Raw genomic sequence first — 18,726 nt, forward strand, 5'->3', positions numbered from 1 at the left:
AACCCTTACCGTAAAATTTTCACTCCTCAGCCATCTCAGGTCTTAATCTCACTATCTTGTGGAAACAATCAACTGTAGCTCGGTACTTGGTCAACATATCGATACCGATAATACAATCAAAATCAGATAAACCAAGCACAATATAGTCTAACTCAATCGTATGCCCATCGTACTGCAGTATACAAGATTTCACAGACTTCACCGATATTAAACCTGTCCCTAACGGAGAAGAGACAGACACTACCGCTGACAATGACTCAATAGGTAACGCATGACTCAATGCAAACCTTTCAAAAATAAAAGTATGCGATGCACCAGTATCAATCAATACGTATGCAGGATAACCAGAAATAAAACTAGTTACCTGCCACAACATCATCAGGTGCATCATGTGCCTGCTCCTCGGTCAAAGCAAAAACTCGGGCCTGCTGTCTAGGAGGCTGGCTCACTGTCAGGCTACCTCCTGGTCTCTGCTGTGACTGAGATGGTGCAGACTGGAACGAATGAACAGCAGCTGATCGTCTATCAGTCTGTGCCGCTGATCCAGATGATTCGGCACCCTGTGATCTCTGAGAATCTCTCTGGGGACAAACTCTAGCAAAATGTCCCTGCTGTCTACAAATACGACAACTGCCAAACACTCCTCGGTACTGCTCTGTGGCATGTTTCCCTCCAAGAGTGTTGCAGTAGTGTGAGGCCCGGGGCCGAAGAGGGCGGGGGGTGATCGCCGGTGCCATCAGTTGCACGGACAATGAGCGGCTCCTGGCAGGCTTCTAGGTGAAGGGAACATGAATGAACCGAACCCACACGGGAATGAGAGGGATTCCGAGACTGTTCAATGTAATGGACTGTACAGTTGAAGAGGGCTTAAAAGATTTGATTTGTACTACTCATATCACGAAGGTGCATCTTCTTTTCGGTAGCTCATCACATAAGAACTTCAAAGTTAAGCGTGCTTGACTTGGGGCAATTTTGGGATGGGTGACCTCCTGGGAAGTTTCCTAGGGTGCGTGTGAGTGAGGACATAAGCACGCTGGAAAGACTCGTCTTGATACAGTGAGGACAGTCGTCGAATCTGGGACGTTACAAGTGGTATCAGAGCCAGGTTCTCTCTTAGTACGGTGTGGTTCGGGGACGAACCAAGCGGAAGCTGGTGGGCATGTGAGGCCCGGGGCCGAAGAGGGCGGGGGGTGATCGCCGGTGCCATCAGTTGCACGGACAATGAGCGGCTCCTGGCAGGCTTCTAGGTGAAGGGAACATGAATGAACCGAACCCACACGGGAATGAGAGGGATTCCGAGACTGTTCAATGTAATGGACTGTACAGTTGAAGAGGGCTTAAAAGATTTGATTTGTACTACTCATATCACGAAGGTGCATCTTCTTTTCGGTAGCTCATCACATAAGAACTTCAAAGTTAAGCGTGCTTGACTTGGGGCAATTTTGGGATGGGTGACCTCCTGGGAAGTTTCCTAGGGTGCGTGTGAGTGAGGACATAAGCACGCTGGAAAGACTCGTCTTGATACAGTGAGGACAGTCGTCGAATCTGGGACGTTACAAGTAGACTCCTGTATAACTCTGGCCCTGACCGATCTGTTTCGAACCACTAGAACTGGATGAACTGCTTCCAGATCTCTTAAACTGCTTCCCTCTAGTTTTCAGGAAATCTTTCTTTCCACCACTTCTACTTCCACTCTCAAACCGGGGAGGTGGTTGCTGTGGTCTCGGTGCTAGAAGCACAAACGAAGCTCCCTTCTGTCTCATCAGACCAGCTTCGGCTCCCTTGGCTCTGTTCAAGGCATCACTAAAATTGTTCGGTCGCCCCGTATTCACCAATGTAAATATTTCAGGATTTAGGCCATTAATGAACTGATCCGCAACAGCTTCGTCGTTTTCAGCCACATGTGGAGCAAATCTCAACAAGGTAGCGAACTTGGCCACATACTCCTCGATGTTCAGCTGACCCTGTCTCAAATTTGCAAATTCTGCCCCCTTGTCCTTTCTGTAAGACACTGGAAAGAACCTCTGATAGAATTCAGTTCTAAACACATTCCAGGTAATAGTCGTACCTCGGTGTTCCAATGCCCGTTTTGTTGTGATCCACCAGTTTTTAGCAACATCGTGTAACCGGTGTCCTATCAATTTCACCCTCCGCTCATCAGTGTAATCCAAGGACTCAAACAGCATCTCAATTTCATCTAGCCAACTCTCACAATCCACTGAAGTCTTAGTACCTTTCAGAGTCGGTGGATGGAACGACTGAAATCTCTTCAGCAATGTTTCCATCAGGTGTTGCTGTGACATCCATTGGAGGATTCGAAGTGCTACCCTGTTCTGGTATTCTTCGAGAAGGCATATCTGATTATCAAAAGGGTTAGCAACCAAATACAACAAATCTGTTTCAGTCCTCCTCCGATCATCTTACTGCTGATCAAGAATCGGTTTTGATTCATTCTCAATAACACATGTTTCCAAATCAAGTCAGATAAACATGCATTATAAAGCAGTAGAATATAATAGATTGCTAGCATGTAAAAGAAAGGAAGAAAACTCAATCTACCCCGCTCACTAGCTCTTATCTCAATCTAGAGGATCTATCGCTCTGATACCACCTGTTGTGGGGATTCGGACGCTAATCAATTCTTAATCGTCATCAGGATCAATTTGCTAATCAAGTAACTGGGGTCATAAAATTTTTTTTTCTTTTTAATGCGGAATGTAGTGAGATCAAACTAATATACAACTCAGTATAAAATAAAGTAAAAGTCTTGTACAGTCCACTAACCAGTAAAAACTAAGGTTCAACATCTAATTATCCAGTGTCAAAACCCTATATACATCAAAGTCCGAAGTCTCCACTCTATCACGATTTCTCCTCATCTCCTGGACCCTAATCCTGTCCCACCTGTTGTCATGTACACATACAAACAAGACAACAGCCGGATAATTCCGGTGAGAATATAATCCCAGTATAAATCAACGAAACATGCAATCATATGGTAAACATAAAAGCATGGATAGATAACAGCAATATATATCAAAAGCTGAAACATAATCAATATCAAACTGTCGACAATGCTCGTGACTCCACGACTAAGACTAGACTCAATCCTAGTCTAGGGATCCCGATTTCCAGATGTGGTATTCCTATATCGGCCAACAGTAATAGAAAAGACTCCATTTCTATCCACGTCGATATAACCGAACACCCAGTGTCCTGACCTAACCGTCATGGACTGTGGTCCTATCACCAATACACTATCTTGTGACATCGTGCAATGTGCCCGCGGCTATCCCGCCACTATCAGGTACTTCTGTTACAAGATTACTCGTCTAATGCATGCTCCTATAACTCCATAGAACAAGCATTTAATCACATCAATAATCAAAATAATAGAACATAATAATAAGTATGTTATTTAGGAAAACTCAAGTCCAAACGACTCAAGTCGATCTCCCAATACCACATTGACTTGTACCTTTCGTTTGTAGTCTCGTTTTGGAGCAATATCAATTCTGAACTCAAGACTGTCTCTATAAATCTGAAACGACATATTGAGAATCATAATATCAATATTCCATTCTCAATTCAACACTGAATCTGATTAATCCGGATTTAATTCAAATCATCGACATAACAGTATAATCCCGATATCCCGGTCAATACAACATCACCAGATAATAATTCCCTCAACCAATAATCAATACTGATAAACTTTGATATCATATCTCAGTCAATTAACTTCAGAAAATCATAACAATTCCATAATCAGTCTGTTTTTCTTAATCAGACTTCGATTCTATGATGTCTACCATGTCAAGAACATCATATATGACGTGTATTCAATTCCAACAACATCATAATTTCAAAACATGTCAAAACATAGTAAAACTTACGTCCAGTTGTAGCCTGCATTGATATGAACACAGTACAGAAGTTAGATTCAAAATCAGACGGACGGATTTTGCACAATCTCAACTCTACGATTCCAAGAATAATTTGGTAAGGTTTCCTTCGATTTTCCTTTTTCTGAGGCTTAAGAAGTCGTTTGTAAATATATATATATATACACTACATGCAACAAGGCAAATGGCTCGCTCTACGTGCAACACGTCTCGCGCATATGCGCGACCCTCCTCCGCGCATATGCGCGAGGCGATAAGCCCTGGCGCGTGTCTACACGGCATTCTCGCGCATATGCGCGCCCTTACTCGGCGCATATGCGCGAGACCAATGTTCAAAAATGTCAACTCTCGGGTTATCTCGCGCATATGCGCGGATACACGTCGCGCATATGCGCGAGGCTCTCTGGACATGGCTTGCACAGCTCGCGCATATGCGCGCACACCCACCGCGCATATGCGCGAGACTCTCTGCCCACTTCGCGTGTGTGCGCATCTCATGTCGCGCATGTGCGCGAGAGGTACTGTCCTCGCACATAATTCATTTCACGCCGACTCAAATCGTGTCCCTGGTTAATCCTTTTATAATCACCTTGAATTATAACTCAATACTCGTTAATTAACAGTGATTAATTCTCGGGCATTACAATGGTAAATGGTAAATGTAAGAAGAACTTTCCAAAGCCATTTGTGAAATACACATCTATGGGAAATGATTCATATCCTTTGTATCGAAGACGTGAAGGTGTCCAAGTATCAATTACCAACAATGAAAATGTCTTCATTGATAATGGTTGGGTTGTCCCATACAATCAATGGCTTTTATTAAAATATGATTGTCATATTATTGTTGAAGTATGTGGAGGGATTAAATTTGTCAAGTACATATACAAGTACATCCATAAAGGTCCTGATCGGGTCGCACTAGAGTTATGAAATGGGCGAAATTGTGATGAAATCCAACAGTACGTGAATGGAAGGTGGATTTGTGCGTCTGAAGCATTTTGGCGAATTTTCTCATTTGAGTTCAGTAGGATATATCCTTCAGTCATTAGGTTACAACTACATACACCAAACCAACATTTGGTTTATTTTTACCCCCAACAACATGTAAGTGATCTACTAGCAGATGATGACAACTCGAAGACTATGCTTACAGAATTTTTCAAAATAAATTTTGATCCTGACTTGACTGGAAAGTATTTATATCGAGAATTTCCACAATATTACACATGGATAAAATCTGGAAAAAAATGGATTCGTCGAAGAAGCAACAATAAAGTGGTTGGTAGAGTATATGTTGTGTCGTCATCTTAAGGTGAGAGGTTTTATCTTCGTATCCTTTTAAACCATGTCAGGGGCCCAACATCATTTGAAGATCTGATGACTGTGAATGGGGTAACATATTCAACATTTAAGGAGTCTGCTCAAATGAGAGGACTTCTTCAACAGGATGATTATATAAAACAATGTCTGGAAGAAGCACTTTTTGTTAAAATGTCATCTTCATTTAGAAGGTTATTTGTATCCATACTGGTGTTCTGTCAACCAACAACAGTTCGAGAACTCTGGGATGAGTTCCATCCTTGCATGTGTGAAGATTATGGTCGAGAAATTTCATCAAATAACTTAATCATCAATAAGTTATTGCTTGAGATACGAAGGTTGTTGCATCAGTACAAAAAGAAACTTGAAGATTTTGATTTGCCATCAATAAGTGATGAGTTTTTAGAAGACACAACACTACCAAGAATAATTGAGGATGAGCTTTCTTATCAGATTTCTGATGATAATTTGAGATATATTGAACGTTTGAATGCTCAGCAGAGGATTGCGTTTAACACCATCATAGAAAGTATTATGCATAACCAATCAAAACTTTTCTTCATTGATGGTCCAGGAGATACTGGTAAGACTTTTTTATACCGCTCAATCTTGGGACATTTGAGAAAAATGGGTAAAATTATAATTGCGGTAGCAACATCTGGAATCTCTGCAACATTGTTGCAAGGTGGAAGAACTGCACATTAACGTTTTCTAATTCCACTTAGACCAACAACATCAACATTGTGCCAAATAAAAAAACAATCAGAACTTGCAGATCTAATCAGGCGTGCATCAACTATAGTATGGGATGAGACTCCAATGGCAAAGCGCTATGCTTTTGAATCCGTCAGTAAGAGTTTCCAAGATATTATGGAAAATCAAATAGCGTTTGGAGGGAAGACAATGGTTTTTGGTGGTGATTTTTGACAAGTGTTACCGGTTGTTAAACGAGGGTCCAAGGCAGAACAAATTGCTGCAAGTATTTCAAGGTCAACATTCTGGCATTGCGTAAAGATAATACACCTTCAGCAAAATATGAGATCTGCTCAAGATATTGACTTCTCGCAATTTCTATTGCGCATAGGTGATGGATTGCAGCATACTATGAATCGTGATTTCATAAAATTAACATATTCAATTATCATACCATGGGAAGGAGAACAATCAATTCAGATGTTGATTGATTCTGTTTTTCCTAATATGATAAATCATGTTAACGATGAAAAATATATGGTTGATAGAGCCATCATCACAACAAAAAATGTTGATGTCGACAATATTAATCAAATGCTCATTATCAAGTTTCTTGGAGAGGAAAAAGAGTATACCTCTTGGGATAGTGTAGAAAACGACAATCACAACCTCTTTCAAGAAGAATTTTTGAATTTCCTTTGTCCAAGTGGTTTGCCACCACATAAAATCATATTGAAAGTAAGAAGTCCTATAATGCTGTTGAGAAATGTTGCGCCCGAACTTGGTCTATGCAATGGAACAAGATTAATATGCCGCAGTCTTGGTAGAAACACTAGTAGAAAAATCGGATTTTACTTCGACAGGCGTTACTTCGGCAATAATAAACTACGAAGTAATACATTACCAATAACTTCAGTAATAACACAAGCGAAGTAAAATAATATATTTTACATCGGATGTTTAAAAACACAGGCTTCACTGTATTTTTTTATTATATTTTACTTTGGCATATCAATGTTGATGAAGTAAAAAATAAGAAAAATAAGTTCATACTGAAGTAAAAAGATGAACCGATAAGTTTAATTAATTTAATATCGATTATATCATATATCCTTCAGATGAGCTCATTTCGATCGATCCACATTTTCCTTCAAAATTAACCCTAATTTCAGTTTTCTTCGCTTGGAACCGCGCTGCGCTGTCGCCATTCCACGCACCGCCGCCGCCGTTCCACCACCGAGAGAGAAGAAGGCGGGACGAACAACACCACCACTACCACCACCGTTCCAAGAACCGAGAGGGAAGCTGCGACTGGAGATACACCACGTTCGCTTCGAACCTCCAACACCACCGCCGTTCCACTCACCGAGAGGAAAGCAAAACACCACCACCACCACCACCACCACCGTTCAAAGCACTAAGACGGAAGAAGAGACTGAGATACACAACCGCTGTCCCCTGCGCCTTTGTTTCTTCTCCATTTTGACTGGATCGTACGATATTGGTTTACCTGTGTTAGTCCGTCACCAGTTTCCCGAGGTATGGTATTGATTGGAACGATAATTGGTTAATTTCTTGTTGTCGCCTTGGTTGTTCGTCTCTGGGTTCCTAATTTTCGGCACATGTGAGAGTAATTCAAATCAAAATTAATTAGGAACAATGTTGCTTTATTTTCATCAATATGTAGTCTTCTTTCGTTTTTTTTGCGTTCAAGAAATTAAATTGAAAATGACATTATTAAATGTAATATTTTCAGGTTTAGATCAAATTTATTGTTATATATTTCTGGTATTTTGCTGTATTGAAATGGATAAATCTTGGATTCACTCGGATAGAAGGTCAAAACAGTACGAGGAGGGTGTGGAACTGTTTATCAGAGGTTGTTTAGAGAATCCCCATATTGACCCCAATTTAATTCATTGTCCTTGTTGCAAATGTAAAAATCTTAAAAAAAGACCAGCTAAGTCCATTCGAGAGCATCTTTATTTCCATGGTTTTAGTCAAAATTATGTGAATTGGATTTGGCACGGTGAGTCTGCTGAAAGTGACAAAGTAAATTGGAGCACCGACAAGGAGCCAATTGGTAACTATCACAGAGACTTTGAAACCACTATTATGTGTGAGGCAGCATATGATAACTATACAGAAAATCCAGAAGCTTTTATGGAATTTTTGGAGGAAGCAGAGAAACCTTTGTATAATGGATGTAAGCGTTACACAAAGTTGAGTGCAATTGTGAAACTATACAACACCAAAGCAAAGCATGGGATGAGTGACGCTCTATTTTCCGATCTACTAATGGATTTTGGGGATATGCTACCAGATAATCACAACATGCCAACCAAAATGTATGATGTAAAAAAGACATTGAGTTGTTTGGCGTTGAGTCATGAAAAGATTCATGCTTGTTCCAATGATTGCATTCTTTATAGAAAGCAATATAAAGACTGCGTAAACTGCCCTAAATGTGGCTTGTCACGGTGGAAGCTAACCAAGAAGAACGTTGAGAAGAAAGGTGTTCCTGCAAAGGTGTTGTGGTATTTCCCTCCCATACCAAGATTTATGCGCATGTTTAAATCTCTACATACCTCCAAAAATTTAACATGGCATGCAGAAACCACAGGAGTTCCCGGTCAAGTACTTCATCCAGCTGATTCACCATCTTGGAAGTTGGTGGATCATATGTGGCCCGACTTTGAAAGTGAACCAAGAAATCTTCGCCTGACACTTGCAGCTGATGGCATTAATCCTTATAGCAACCTTAGTAGTCGTTACGGTTGCTGGCCAATTATGTTGGTCACCTATAATCTGCCTCCAAACATGTGTATGAAGAGAAAATTCATCATGCTAACTATGCTCATTTCAGGGCTTAAACAGCCAGAAAACGATATAGATGTCTATCTTGATGTGTTAGTTGAAGATTTGCAACGATTGTGGCATGGAGTGAAAGGGGATCGATTACGGTGACCGGAAGCGCAACGGAAGTTAAAAATTTTGATTTTTCATGGAATATTTCGGCCACCTCATAATATTGTGTAGCAAATACAAGAAACACCAAATATCATACATAGGGTGTTGAGAAGTTTACCTATCAATCTCAAGGATTGATGTAATGGCTCCAATTTTGTTGTCAAACAACAAAGCTCTTCAAGGCAAGACAATCTACAAGCTTCCTCCTTTGAACACTCCTTGTTCAAAAATCAAGCCAACCACTTGCTAGGTAAATCCTCTCTTAATTTGCACTAGAAAATTAAGAGGATTTTTCAAGGAGAAGAATATTTCTTCCTCAACACTTGAAGTAGAAAAGAAGAAGAAAAACTTGGAGAGAAAAAACCAAGAAATTTCGGCCAAGCTAGTGTAGAATGAGGGAGGGAAGAGTTGTCTTGGTAGTGCAAAAAGTTGATCCAAAAAGTTGCATGCCATGCATTATTTTAATCAAAAGTATTCCCCAACTCTTCACCTCCCAAGCATGCAATGTGACTTGGGCTTGTAACTATTACAAGGCCCATGGACTATTTAAATTGTCTCAAACATATTTGAGCCCAATTAGACTTTACTTGATTTTACTCAAGCCCACTAGTTAAATAATTATTTCCAATTGGGCTCTACAAGGCCCAATGTTATTCAATTAATTCAACACTTGAATTAATTTAATTATTTGGACTCTACTAGGCCCACTAGTGTTTAATTAATTCAACACTTGAATTAATTTAATTTAGTCCATAATAATGTTTATGAAAAATCACAATTTTCAAATACATTATTTACTTGGCCTATTTTTAATTTAGGAACACATTCATAAATTAAAAATTACATTTCTCTCATAGAAGTCATACTTCTATTTTTCTCAACGCTTATAAACTCATTTATAAGCCGTTCAACACATTGAACTATTTTTTTACTTCTCAACGGGATCTAGAAAGCTAGTACTTGTGTGGCCCTCAATGGTTCATTGATACAACTAGCCGTGGGTTCACATCTCCATGTGATTCGGACTAAACATGTCCTTATATGAGCATACCCCAATTGCTCCATTCTTACTTATCAACTCCTTGAGAATAAGAACTTCAGAACTCAAGTCTGATAGTACCCAACCAATCATGTTAAACGCCTAGCAGCATCGCTTACATGATTCCCTAGGTATCAAATGATAGTGCCTGCAAGAACCATTCAATTATGGTTAGCGTACAGTACGGTCCCTTCAACTCATATATCCCGACCGATTCGACAACCATTGGTTTATCGAGAGTTGTCAATGAATCGATACTATGTGTCATGTCGTAGTTGCATCGATGGTGTAATCTATGAAACCCTTTTCATAATTACCACCATACTCTGATCAGAGATTTCAACCTACATACACATGAGAACACATAGGATATCCATACCCGAAGGTAAGTGGTGAATCCCCGACTACAATGCATCGACTCCTATATATTTTGACAGAAAACCCAACCTTGCCACCTGATGACCCCATGAGAGTCGGTAAACAAGTCAAAGTGTTATTCTAGCACATAGAGTCTCAATGTTGTCCCGGGTCATAAGGACTAATGGTGTACAACCATAAACTAGGACTTTTCCACTCGATAAGTGAGAACCACTTGGAAAGTCCTTTTATGGAGGGTTGTTCAGTGCACTCTACAAGGAGCACTTATCTGCATGTTCGGACATCACAATGTCCCCTACCAATGAAACATGGTACTCACATCGCAGATACTAGTCTCGAACTCGAGCGGCCTATATCCTTCATAGTGGCGGCTGAATCGACTAGGAACCGTTTAGAATATACAGTATTACAAATATGAGTTTCATGATACTCATCATATGAGCATCTCATATTCTTTCTACTATTTGTATATTCAAGGGCTTTATCTATGCAACTAGCATGGGTATACAGATAAAGAAATGTCAAAACGATAAATTCAAATATTATTAAAATAAAGACTGTTTATACATAGAGTTTCATTGTGAACACTCGGCCAACACATGGCTCGACGTGCACCTACTCTAACATGGAGTTGATGGTGTCTATAATGCTTATCGAAGACAATTTTTCACTTTCAAAGTAGTCTTATTATGGACCATCAGTGACTTTCCAGCCTATGGTAACCTTAGTGGATGTACTACACATGGTTATTATGCATGCCCAGTATGCAAAGAAGATACTTGTGCTAAGCAATTGGAAAATGGGAAGAAAATGTCATTTGTTGGTCATAGACGATTCCTACCACGGTTTCATCCATATCGAAGGCAAATGAAAGAGTTCGATGGTATGGAAGAACATGGAGAATCATCTACACCATTATCTGGGGTTGCTTTGTTTGACAAGCTTTCTGACATAAGGTGTGTTTTCGGAAAGAAGATTAGTGTGAAAGGTAAAATGAGAAAGAATGCAGAGGACAATAATTTGGAAGATAGTAAAGAAGAAAAAGATTTTGGATCAACAGATTTCAGAAAATGTTGGAAGAAGAAATCAATTTTTTTCAATCTTCCTTATTGGAAACACCTGCATGTTAGGCATTGTCTCGATGTGATGCACATAGAGAAAAATGTCTTCGAATCTCTCATTAATACTTTGATGAATGTTAAAGGAAAAAGCAAGGACAATGTGACAGCTAGGTTGGACATTGTTCAAATGGGAGTTAGGCCTGAACTGGCACCTAAATTTGGTGAAAAAAGAACATATCTTCCTCCTGCTGCATGCTCATTCACAAAAAAATAAAAGTTACAAGTTTGTCAGTCGATAATGGATATAAAAGTCCGAGAAGGTTTCTCATCGAACCTGAAAAATCTTGTGTCCTTGTCTGAGTTGAAATTAATTGGCTTGAAATCTCATGATTGTCATGTTCTAATGCAGCATTTCCTGCCAATACTCATACGTGATGCGTTACCAAAACATGTTAGATATGCCATCATAAGATTATGCTTCTTCTTCAAAGATATTTGTTGCAAGGTGATACAGTATTACAGTATTATGCTTCTTCTTTAAAGATATTATGCGGCTGAATCGACTAGGAACCGTTTAGAATATACAGTATTACAAATATGAGTTTCATGATAATCATCATATGAGCATCTCATATTCTTTCTGCTATTTTTATATTCAAGGGCTTTATCTATGCAACTAGCCTGGGTATACAGATAAAGAAGTTCCAAAACGATAAATTCAAATATTATTAAAATAAAGATTGTTTATACATAGAGTTTCATTGTGAACACTCGGCCAACACTTGGCTCGACGTACACCTACTCTAACAATCTCCCACTTGCACTAGAGCCAACTACCCATATGCTTCAAACCCATCGATTCGCTATGCTTCTCGAACAATGGTCCAGGTAAAGGCTTAGTTAGTGAATCAGCAACATTATCTGCAAAGCCGACTTTGTCAATCGTGACATCTCCTCTCTCCACGATCTCCCTGAGGATGTGGTACTTTCTCAATACGTGTTTGGACTTCTGATGAGACCTCGGCTCCTTTGCTTGAGCAATGGCTCCCGTGTTGTCACAAAACACCGGGTCAGGAGAAACTCCATTAGGAATGACGCCCAACTCTTGGACGAAATTTCTTATCCAAAATGCCTCCTTTGCTGCAGCTGATGCAGCAATATATTCTGCCTCAGTGGTAAAATCCGCAGTACTGTCTTGCTTGGAACTCTTCCAAGAGACAGCAGCACCATTGAGCATGAATATGAATCCAGAGGTTGAATTCGAGTCATCGATATCGCTTTGGAAGCTAGAGTCGGTATAGCCTTCCAATTTCAGTTCTCCACCCCCATAGACCAAGAACAATTTATTGGTCCTTCTCAAATACTTGAGGATGTCTTTCACAGCTTTCCAGTGTGGAAGACCAGGGTTGGATTTATATCTACTCTCTACACTTAGTGCAAAAGCCACGTCAGGACGTGTAGATATCATCCCATACATGATGCTACCAATCGCAGATGCATAAGGAATGATGGTCATCGCCGCTATCCTCTGCATCAGTCTTGGGAGACATAGACTTGGATAGGGACACGCCATGACAAAAGATGCTTCACCCAAGTCCTGCATCGAGAACTTACTCGCTAACCATATCTTAGTTGATTGCAACATTTCTACATCATTCCCAATGAGTAGAATGTCTTCAACATAAAGCACAAGGAATGTCACAGCACTTCCACTGACCTTCTTATATACATAGGGTTCCTCAGGATTCTTAGCAAAACCAAACTCTTTGATTGTACTATCGAATCTGAGGTTCCAACTCCTAGATGCCTGCTTTAGACCATAAATAGATCTTTGAAGTTTGCATACCATATGCTCACTTTCGATAGATGTAAACCCTTCGGGTTGAGACATGTAAATCTCTTCCTTAATATCCCCATTAAGAAAGGCTGTCTTAACATCCATCTGCCATATCTCATAGTCATACCATGCAGCTATGGCTAGCAAAATCCTTATGGACTTGAACATTGCAACTGGAGAAAAGGTTTCATCAAAGTCAACTCCTTGTCTTTGAGTATATCCTTTTGCCACCAATCGCGCCTTGAAGGTCAATACCTTCCCATCCGCCCCAAGTTTCCTCTTGTAAATCCATTTACACCCTATGGGAACAATTCCCTCAGGTGGATCCACGAGATTCCACACTTGGTTCGAATGCATGGAATTCATCTCAGATTCCATCGCTTCAAGCCACTTGGATGAATCGGCATCAGATAATGCTTCCTTGAAGGTCCTTGGATCACATCCATGGTTAGGCTCATCATGGCCCTCTTCAAGAAGCAGACCATACCTCATAGGTGGTCTCGAGACTCTCTCGGATCTTCTAGGAGCTTGTATCTCCTCTCTTGGCTCTTCGGGTGTGGGTTCTACAATTGTGGGTGTCTCTCGAGCCTCTTCGAGTTCTATCATCTTGCCTTTTCTATCTAATAGAAATTCCTTTTCTAAAAAGGTTGCATTCCTAGAAACAAACACCTTTGTTTCTTGGGAATGATAGAAGTAGTATCGAACCGAATTCTTTGGATATCCCACAAAGTAACACAAAATGGATCGACTATCCAATTTATCTCCCACTACCTGCTTCACATAAGCAGGGCACCCCCATATTCTAAGATAAGAATATTTGGGTGGCTTACCCATCCATATCTCATGTGGTGTCTTGTCAACTGCCTTTGAATGGACATTGTTCAACAACAGTGCTGATGTCTCAAGCGCATATCCCCAAAAGGATTGCGGCAACTCCGTGAACCCCATCATAGACCAAACCATGTCCATCAAAGTCCGGTTACGATGCTCTGAAACACCATTCAATTGTGGTGTAGCGGGCGGAGTCCACTGTGAGAGAATCCCATTCTCCTTAAGATACTCTTGGAACTCGGCACTCAAGTACTCACCACCTCGATCCGATCAAAGTGTCTTGATGCTTCGTCCCAATTGCTTCTCTACTTCACTTCTGAATTCTTTGAACCTTTCAAAGGCTTCAGACTTGTATTTCATCAAATACACATACCCATACCTCAAAAAGTCATCGGTAAAGGTGATGAAGTAGGCATGTCCATGCTTAGTGGTAATGCTAAGCGGACCGCACACATCGGTATGGATCAAATCCAATAACCCTTTGGCTAGCTCCACATGGCCCTTAAAGGGAATTTTGGTCATCTTTCCTTTCAGACATGATTCACAAGTCGTGAGAGCATTAATATCACACATATCAAACATGCCAACTCCCACTAGCTTGTTCATCCTTCTTAGGGAAATATGTCCTAATCGAGCATGCCATAATTGTGCCATATTAAGAGTATCTTGTTTGCGCTTGTTTGTTGTTGTTATAGCTTGGACATTGTTAAGTGGAATATCTTTCAATTTTAAGGTGTAGAGATCGTTTTCAAGTTCTCCAGTACCAATTAAAAATTCATTCTTGTAAATATTGCAAACACCTTTGTTAAATAAACAAGAAAATCCATTTTTATCTAACATAGAAATGGAAATAATGTTTTTCACCAAGTCTGGTACAAACAAAACATCTCTTAACAACAACTTAAAATCATTGTTCAAAATTAAAGAAACATCTCCAACAGTTTTGGCAGCAACTCTTGCCCCATTGCCCATCCTCAAGAAGGTCTCACCTTCCCTGAGCCTCCTACTTCTTCCCATCACCTTCAAATCATTACAGAGATGTGAGCCACAGCCGGTATCCAATACCCAAGAAGTAGAGTTAATTGAAATGTTTACTTCGATATAGAACATACCGTTTCTAGAACTCTTCTGGGCAAGATATTCCCTGCAGTTCCGCCTCCAATGTCCAGGCTTCTTGCAGTGATGACAGATATCAACAGTCTTGTCAGCCTGTACTGGTGTGGCTGCCACTACGGGACCCGGAGTCTGCCTTTTCAAGGGCACGCTCTTCTTGGGACGTTGGAAAGAACGCTTCTTTCCCTTCCCAGGTGGACCGGTCTTCGTACCAGATGAAGAGCCCACAAAAAGAACCGGCTTCTCTTTCTTGATGGTGGACTCAAAGATCACAAGCATGTTCACCAACTCCTCAAGGGTCGGCTCCATCTTGTTCATATTGAAGTTCACCACAAAAGGATCAAATGAGCTAGGCAGCGATAAGAGCAACACGTCGGTGGTCAACTCCGAAGGCAAGAACAGATCCATGCCAACGAGCTTGTCCACGAGCCCAATCATCTTCAGGCCATGCTCATGGACTGAGGCCCCATCTCGCATGCGCATAGTGATCAACTCCTTGACGGTAGCATGCCTAAGAGGCCGAGTCTGCTCACCAAAGAGCTCCTTGAGGTGCAAATGAATGTCAGCAGCATTCTTTGCATCCTCAAAATGCCTCTGCAGCTCATCGTTCATAGAAGCCTGCATATAACACCTAGCCTTCAAGTCATGGTCACACCAATCCTTGTAGGTCTGCAATTCCTCAGGAGTGCAGCTAGTCGGAGCCTCGGCAGGGGGCGACTCAGTCAGTGTATATGCAATCTTTTCCGAGTTTAGGACGATTTTCAGATTTCTTAGCCAAGTGAGATAGTTAGGTCCGGTTAACACATGTTTTTCGAGTATAGTGGATAGCGGGTTGCGAATCGAAGACATTGTCAAAGTTTTGTACTGAAAAGTAAAACAGATAAATGTTAATGACTATTTTAAAATATTTTATAAGATATAAAGTTTAGACTTTAACTTTATAAATTTTTGCTCCCACTGTTTTTACATTTTCACTACCCTCTAGTGAAAACGGGAAACTCCTTTCCTCAGTAGGTACGTAAGGTCCAATTAGCGAATTATGATCCCGAATAAAATCAGCCAATCATAATTCCTAAAAGGTAGTTTCCAATTGCATCACAATGCAACCCTTACGTAAACTTTTGTCTCACGTTTGATTAGGACCCAATAATATGACGTCGTTCATCTTTACATGTCAAGCCTTACCCATCGATGTAGAACCTTAATGGACGGTCGCCATGAGTTCCCTCAATAATATGAGCCGAAATCATGGGAGTTCCACGTAGTTCACATCACCATGTCAATGGATGTCACAGCTTTCCGACACCCAGAGCTCCCCCAATAATATGAGCCGAACCCCGAGTACGAGTAGCGTTCATCATGCACCCATTGTCGATGGAAGACAAGGAAATTATAAACAAATTTATAATTCCCCTTTTCGGGCTTGATATTAATTTTGAATCTTATTCAAAATGAGGGTTTTTAATTTTGAAAGGTCTCATCATTAATTTTATTTAAAAGCTCGCCATGTTTGATCGTATGTTTGCCGGATTCATGCAACTTTGTTATTATCATAATAATAACGCACATACTCATTATTTATAACATATCATGCATATATTATAAACAGTAAACAAACAAGGATGATCAATCATCCAAATACTAATGGCCCGTGTGAGCTAAACACGGGCCTAGGTCCAATCCTAGGGAAATGCAAGGGATGCAAATGCAACTATTACATTAGCTTCCAATATTTACATGTCTTCGATCTTCATAATCATCATGGCCACCATCTTCTAATCTTGATCTTCCACTATACTAATATTTACAAATAAATATCCATGGCAAATAGGGATACATCTCATGGGGTGGGAACGGGCCATAAACCAAGCCCACTTTAAATTTGATAATTATTACAATCATTCAACACAAAATATCCTAGCATACACCTAGCAAATTGGGCTTGGGCTTTTGATCATCCTTCATGCATAATATCACATATCATATACTATCAATTAATTATCACAATAATTAATTGATCCAATATTATATATCTTGATCCAATAAGTAACCGCCACGATTATAAACTAAATTAACAAAGTATACAAACACCTTTGTCTACTTTCAATTAATATATTTATAACCGAATTTCTTGTAAATCACCATTTACTATAAATATTTAAAGTCCAACTTAAAATATTTATTTCATGAGAAAATATTTGCAACTTTTGTAATTCTAAACTTAAGGGTCCAAAAACTTATTTTTCACCAAAAACATTTTGGCCCATTTAAAATTCACAAATATGTTAGTCATACAATGGCCCAACAACTCAAGGCCCATGACACTATGATATTCCAAAACACTTTTGAAAACCCTAGTCGTCATCGCCGTCGCCGGTTCCGTCGCCGGATTCTGGCAACAAAAAAATTTTTTTTTAAAAGGAACCGTCGGGTAGCCCCTCGGGCTGCCATTGCTGCCCGAAATGGGCAGCCCCTTGGGCAGCCCGGGCTGCCCGAAACAGGCAGCAACAAGCTGCCCGAAACAGGAAAAATTTTCGGCCTCTTTTGTTGCAAAATTTTGGTCTCATGCAGTTAGAAATCAATCTCAATATAACATCTTGTAATTGCTACACAAAATCGTAATCTTAGCTCTGATACCACTTGAAATGGGATCGGTTACGGTGACCGGAAGCGCAACGGAAGTTAAAAATTTTGATTTTTCATGGAATATTTTGGCCACCTCATAATATTGTGTAGCAAATACAACAAACACCAAATATCATACATAGGGTGTTGAGAAGTTTACCTATCAATCTCAAGGATTGATGTAATGGCTCCAACTTTGTTGTCAAACAACAAAGCTCTTCAAGGCAAGACAATCTACAAGCTTCCTCCTTTGAACACTCCTTGTTCAAAAATCAAGCCCACCACTTGCTAGGTAAATCCTCTCTTAATTTGCAATAGAAAATTAAGAGGATTTTTCAAGGAGAAGAATATTTCTTCCTCAACACTTGAAGAAGAAAAGAAGAAGAAAAACTTGGAGAGAAAAAACCAAGAAACTTTCGGCCAAGCTAGTGTAGAATGAGGGAGGGAAGAGTTGTCTTGGTAGTGCAAAAAGTTGATCCAAAAAGTTGCATGCCATGCATTATTTTAATCAAAAGTATTCCCCAACTCTTCACCTCCCAAGCATGCAATGTGACTTGGGCTTGTAACTATTACAAGTCCCATGGACTATTTAAATTGTCTCAAACATATTTGAGCCCAATTAGACTTTACTTGATTTTACTCAAACCTACTAGTTAAATAATTATTTCCAATTGAGCTCTACAAGACCCAATGTTATTTAATTAATTCAACACTTGAATTAATTTAATTATTTGGACTCTACTAGGCCCACTAGTGTTTAATTAATTCAACACTTGAATTAATTTAATTTAGTCCATAATAATGTTTATGAAAATCACAATTTTCAAATAAATTATTTACTTGACCTATTTTTAATTTAGGAACACATTCATAAATTAAAAATTACATTTCTCTCATAGAAGTCATACTTCTATTTTTCTCAACGCTTATAAACTCATTTATAAGCCGTTC

The 18,726-nt window shown here is 39.8% G+C and overlaps 1 protein-coding gene across 1 annotated transcript; it reads left to right on the forward strand.

The window, feature by feature from the left end:
• Positions 1 to 8,084: 8,084 nt before the first annotated feature.
• Positions 8,085 to 11,643, forward strand: LOC142532317 (uncharacterized). The gene is made up of 2 exons (XM_075638638.1): positions 8,085 to 8,884; positions 11,010 to 11,643. The coding sequence occupies exons 1-2, from the start codon at positions 8,085 to 8,087 to the stop codon at positions 11,641 to 11,643; spliced, it is 1,434 nt and encodes a 477-aa protein (XP_075494753.1).
• The last annotated feature ends 7,083 nt before the right edge of the window (positions 11,644 to 18,726 follow it).

This window comes from Primulina tabacum, chromosome 18, assembly GCF_025594145.1.
Source record: "Primulina tabacum isolate GXHZ01 chromosome 18, ASM2559414v2, whole genome shotgun sequence".
NCBI lineage: Eukaryota > Viridiplantae > Streptophyta > Magnoliopsida > Lamiales > Gesneriaceae > Primulina > Primulina tabacum.